The sequence below is a fragment of the Oryza glaberrima genome, chromosome 12 (genome assembly GCF_000147395.1).
Source record: "Oryza glaberrima chromosome 12, OglaRS2, whole genome shotgun sequence".
Classification (NCBI taxonomy): domain Eukaryota; kingdom Viridiplantae; phylum Streptophyta; class Magnoliopsida; order Poales; family Poaceae; genus Oryza; species Oryza glaberrima.
Window position 1 is genome coordinate 15,537,188 of NC_068337.1, and position 6,293 is coordinate 15,543,480.

The 6,293-nt window shown below is 37.3% G+C and overlaps 1 protein-coding gene across 1 annotated transcript; it reads left to right on the forward strand.

Moving 5' to 3' along the window:
• Positions 1-2,385: 2,385 nt before the first annotated feature.
• LOC127756317 (putative disease resistance protein RGA3) lies at positions 2,386-4,453 on the forward strand. Its single transcript, XM_052281692.1, has 2 exons — positions 2,386-4,292; positions 4,372-4,453. The coding sequence occupies exons 1-2, from the start codon at positions 2,386-2,388 to the stop codon at positions 4,391-4,393; spliced, it is 1,929 nt and encodes a 642-aa protein (XP_052137652.1). The 3' UTR covers positions 4,394-4,453.
• The last annotated feature ends 1,840 nt before the right edge of the window (positions 4,454-6,293 follow it).

Here is a 6,293-nt window from a genome sequence, read left to right on the forward strand (position 1 = left end):
AGGGTTAGATATCCAGTTTTAAAGTTTATTGTGCTAGATGGACTTTCATCCAAAGTTTAGGGAGGTATTTGGACTTTTTCAAAAAAAAAAAAAACAATCATAGAGTATTACTTTTTCCTCCAACCAGCCCTTATTCAAATTTCTCCTCATATTCCTCCAACCAATCTCATACTCTCAACACCTCTCATTTAATTAGGGGAATGTAGGTCATCTTTCCTACTAATTTGTCATTTAATTGTTAAAATTGTATTCTTTTTGTAATAGAGGGAGTAAGGTTTTCATACCTAAATTTTTCTATTTTTTTCATATGTAATTTTGCAAGTTGATTAAAGAAAAAAAATCTCTTTTCAGATTATTCACCAGATGAAATAAATTATTTGATCCATGCTTCAAAAATACGTTATCCAAAAAAAAAAAGTTCTACTACAGTGCTTAGTTTACTTTGTTTTAAACTATTGATTAATTTTATTTCTCAAAATATTTAACTTATCTTTATAACTATAATCAAATAAATATTTGTGAAAATAACCCAGACAATAATCTAAATCAAACTTGGCCCAAACCTATGTGAATCACAAACATACTCACACTAGTTTGCACAAATTGTTTTCTTAAGTTGTTTCTAGAGAGCATCTGAGTGAAACTTGGAGAATAGCATATTGCTTGACATGTTTGCAACCTTAAAGCCCTATATGTAGGAGCATCAATTCAGATGTTAAGGGAAGTATCCTCTGTCTTTACATTTGTTACTGCGTATAATGCAAGGAATTTATTCATCATAACTCTTCCAACATTCTATTGTTCTAATAGGCTGAACTTCCATTGACAGGTAGGCCCAGGAAAATTTTCCGGCCCAGTAGGGCCCATATGTTATCAACTATTTGTCTATCTTTGTAAGCAAAACACAGATCTTTGTAGCAAGCAAAGCTGTATTCCTCTCCTGGGAGATTCTCTGTTCTTTTTGTCTTGTTTTTTTCTTTTTGTTGGGGGGAGATAATGTTCTGCTGCATTTCCAAAGGTATATTATCTGAAGAAAGGTGAGGAATTAGGAAAAGTAATGCTTTTCTTAATGAAAGAGCAAGCTCCATGAGTATTAATTAGACCCAAAGAAGCTGCCCTAAGACCTAAGGCTGAACTGCTGGTGACAGTTCCAGCAAACACTATTAGCGCCTGCATTTCAGATAAACTGCAGACTCTGCATTTCAAATTTGATCCTTCTGTTCTTCCTGAACAGTGTGATCAGATTCTCTAAGGTACAAGAAAACTCTGCTGTTGCATTACTTTGATTTATAATGGAGATCGATGTTTAAACACTACTACATGTGTTTTCTCATCTCTTGACATATTAGTTGATCTGGTACTATTCATGTGCTATATCTATGGCCCATCGTTTGGCTTATCGATGGAATAAGCCAAACGACATATTTGCAAACGAAAAATAATTTGTGAATAAAACTATTATATACGCACTCTTAGCGATTTGAAAGCAATGGCTGAAAAATAAACTTCGATAAAAAAAACCTCAAAATTAACTCCAAATTTAAAGTTGAAAATTCAAATTTTGGCTAATAAATATAAGCATAAGTATAAGTGAAAAGAAGAGGCTGTAAAAGTGAACCATCCGTTTGTTTCTTCAAAATCAATTTTGACATTTCCTAATCATTCTGACATAGCAAAGTAGAGAGAAGCAAAAAAAACTCTGATCTTACATATCTGGTAGACTGATAATACTGATGTTCACAACATGAAGTGAAATAGTGACTGGTGAGCATGCCCTCAGATATTTCGAATAAATATAAGCTAAATTTATAATTGAAGTCACATACTCACATGGCTGGATTTCCTTTTCCTAGATCATAAACTGAAATTTCTAATCTTCATAAAACAGAACTGAAACTTCCAACAGGGGAGCAGAGCAGGCCGCCTGAAATACTGAAATAGAACTTTATTCAGACTGTAGAGCTTTTCATATTTGGTATGATTGTCATGTACACATTAAAAATCTCATTGAGCAGTGCATTCAATAAACATTACAGGAATATAAATTAAGTCTGGAAATACAAAAGACTCGACCAAATTATCATCTATGTCCATTAAGTTGGCAACTAAAGCACACTTCTGCTTTCCTCTGCAATGGATATCTGTTATAATTGATACTCAATGAATCTGGCCAAACGAAGAATTGTTCTTTCCCTCTTCAATTATCAACAGCACCCTTTAAAATACATCAATGGTCCTTCCTTACTGTTCATTTTTCCAAAGAGAAAAATGCACTGGCAAATGCTCTTCTGTATCAATATCTCCTGTTAAATTGTCATAAGTTATAACAGCACCATGGGCCCTAAATATTTCACTGTTTCTGTATGCAGTAGTTTTTCTCAAGAAATGGCAGCACTGTCTGTCTTTGCTTCATCAATACTCTCAAAGGTCACTACATTTGCTGTTGAATATGCTCTCGATGATATCAAACTTGCTTGCACTGTTAGGAGTGAGATGGAAAAGCTGAGAAACTCATTGAAGGCTATTTGCGCTGTTCTTAAAGATGCTGAAAGGAAGCAATCTACATCTAGTTCACTTAAATATTGGCTGGAAAACCTCAAAGACGTTGTCTACGACATAGATGATGTTCTCGATGACGTTGGGACACGAGCATTGCAGCAGAAAGTTCGAAAAGGTGAAATCCGTACTTATTTTGCTCAACTATGCATTTTTCCTTTTGAACTGGGAAGAAAGATAAGAAGGGTTCGTGAAAGGCTAAATGAAATATCTGCACTTAAAAGAAATTTTGATTTGAAAGAAGAACCAATAGACACACCTTCAGATCGAATTGTACAGAGAGAAACATACTCCATTGTAGATGAGCGAAAGATTGTTGGGAGAGATAAAGCTAAAAATGATATTGTGAAGGTGATTTCAGAAGCTGCTGAATCTAATTCTGATACACTGTCAGTGCTTCCACTAATTGGAATGGGGGGTGTAGGCAAGACTGCCCTAGCAAAACTGGTATTTAATGACAAACGAACCAAAGAAAAGTTTGATAAGATGCTATGGGCATGTGTAGCTAATGTGTCTGATCTTAAACAGATAGTAGATATAATCATACAATCAGATAGCGGTGAAAGCAATAAGCAATTAACCCTAGAAGCACTACAAAAGAAACTTCATGAGCTTTTAGGAGATAAGAGATACTTGCTAGTGTTAGACGACATATCACATGATAACATTAATGATTGGGAAGAATTGATGAACCTGCTACCGAGTGGTAGAAGTGGAAGCATGATTTTAATCACCACGCGTCTCTCAAAAATTGCATCAGTATTGAAGACCATAGAGCCATATGAAGTGCCAAAACTTTCACATGAAGAATGCATGAAAGTATTTCTTCGATATGCATTCAAAGGAGAGAAGGCAAAGGATACTGAGTTACTAAAAATTGGAGAATCCATTGTACAGAAATGTGATGGTCTTCCTTTAGCAGTTAGGACTCTGGGATCCCTATTGTCTATGGAAGATATCTCTAAGTGGCAAGAAGTTAAGGAAACAAATATCCCAAACACAGATATCTTGTCAGTTTTAAAACTGAGTTATGATGCACTTCCATCTGATTTAAGAGCATGTTTTGCCAGCTTATCCACTTTTCCAAAGGACTATGAGATTTTCAGAGAACTTTTAATAATGTATTGGATGGCAATGGGTTTGTTGAATACAGCTAGTGGAAGTAAGGAGGCAATAAGAATGGGAGAGAGATATTTTAGTGAGTTTGCTGGGAGATCTCTTTTCCAAGACTATGTTTTTAGTCATGACGGCACCATCTCACATTGTAAAATGCATAGCTTTGTTCATGACCTAGCAATATCTGTATCTCCCAATGAGCATGCAACAATTAGCTGTGAAAACTTTAGTGCCTCCAAAAGAGTTAAGCATCTTGTGTGGGACCAGAAGGAGTTCTCAAAGGACCTAAAATTTCCAAAACAACTGAGAAGGGCAAGGAAGGCAAGGACATTTGCGAGTAGGCACAACTATGGTACTGTGAGCAAATCCTTTCTTGAAGATCTCTTGGCAACCTTTACACGCCTACGAATCTTGGTTTTCTCTGAAGTTGAGTTTGAGGAGTTACCAAGTTCAATTGGAAATTTGAAGCACCTAAGGTACCTAGATCTGCAATGGAATATGAAGATCAAATACCTGCCCAATTCTCTGTGTAAGCTGGTGAATTTGCAAACACTTCAACTTGCTTGGTGCAAAGAACTGGAGGAGCTGCCAAGAGATGTTAAAAGACTTGTCAGCTTGAGGTACTTAATCCTCACATCTAAGCAACAATATCTTCCTAATGATGCCCTCATGGGTTGGACTTCCATGGTATTTCTACAGATTAGTGCCTGCCCAATGTTAACATCACTGACAGAAGGATTTGGCAGCCTCAGTGCACTTCGAGAGCTATTTGTCTTCAATTGTCCAAATTTGCCCTCTCTACCCTCTAGCATGAACCGGCTAGTCACCCTTCAGAAATTGGTGATTCATAACTGTGATGAGTTAAATTTGATGGAACCAACGGAAGCAATGGGTGGTATGAAGAGTCTCAAATCAATTGAACTTGTGGGGCTTCCAAAGTTTGAGACCTTTCCAGATAGCTTTGCATCAGCTGCTTCCACTCTTGAATACCTGAAGGTTAGTGACTGCAAAGAATTCAAGAAGTTGCCAGATTTCATTCAGAGATTTTCTTCTCTGAAGAAAATTGAGATCCCTGAAAGGCGTCAATATTCCAGTATAACCTGGGCATAGAAGTAAGTACATCTACCCCTAGAGTGGTCCATACTTCCATAGTCAATCCATAATCCAGTTACTTGTCTTTAATTGTTTTTACTACTCTTTTTATTAGTGATAATATTCAAAACATTTGCACACTTGTTCAATTCACCCATATATTTGCATGCAGATGATATACACTTATAAATTAACCACCATCGTTGTTGAAGTTGTGCTACACCGTTGCTTCAAAAGCGCAAGCTCAGTTATTGTGAAAAATATCACTGTGCATTTCCGTGTGTACTGTTGCTTATTACTTTGTTCTAAAAAATAGGTGGCTGTGCGTGTTGCGTGCAATACACCAATGTATCCCTATAAGCATTTTATAGGTTGCTGCACAATAATTGTGTCAATAAAAAAAACATGCTTTAGCTATAAGCGGTTGAATTATTAATGGGAACTGGTCATATGTAATATGCACATTACTCCTAATTAATAAAATGTGTGAATTTAAAAGGAAATACGATTGTTCAACAGGTCTAACAATAAAGGCCAGAGACCTTGGTATTGTTCAAATGTGCTTGCATCCTTGCAACAAGTGTGATATTTTTTTTTGGCAGAATTTCTTGCATGCTTGGAAGAACCCTGAATCCCTGATTGTAATTTTAGTTGCTTGACAACGAGCAGGATGATCTGGATGAGATCACTTGAAAGTAATCTCGGTGTTTCATTGTTAGCACAAACTACGTAGTAGCTTGCAATTTCATTTGTTTGATCTGAATTGCTCAGTGCTATGCATTTAATCGCAGGCATTTAGATAGAGATTATGGCTTCTTTCTACCTCGCTCCGTACGGACGGGGAAACAAACGAAATGAGGCTACCAAGGGAGCTTAGTACTGTACCCACTTAATTAACTCGATAAAACACTCATCTGATACTGGTAACGAGGTTTTCTACTACTAATTCTCTTTCTTAATGCCACTTAGCCAGCGATAGCACGGCATATATAGAAATTAAAATCAAAATTAGCACGAGAATTAGACAGACAATCTATTTTGGGGATCAATTTCCTCGCTCTTTTGCAGGAAATTGGTAGACAGTAATGAATCTAGTAGCATTTTTTTAATCTGATTTGCACAGATTGGATTCAGAATCCACTTCCTCTGCGGTTGGTGTCGAGGGAAGGTGTGTGAGGGAGATGGGGAGGCCCAGGCTAACCTTCGCCGCCGTGGATCGTCGCTTGCCGTTGGCTGAAGGGAGAGCCGCGGACTGAATGGCTCCCGGTGAATCCAACTAGCATCCATCTCCGCCGGCGGCCGCCGGGTAGCGGTGAGCCGGCGAGAGAGCGGAGAAAGACGATGAGGAGCAAATCCGCGAGGCAGAGAGAAAGGAAGCAGGAGACTGACATGTGGGACCATGTAGCAATGGTCATGGAGCTCACATAGTAAAATTAAGTTTTGTTCGATATAAATTTTCAAGTAAATTTCATAAAACTCCACCTATCATGATCCTGGTTAGAAGATTTTAACATCCGACACAAATTTAG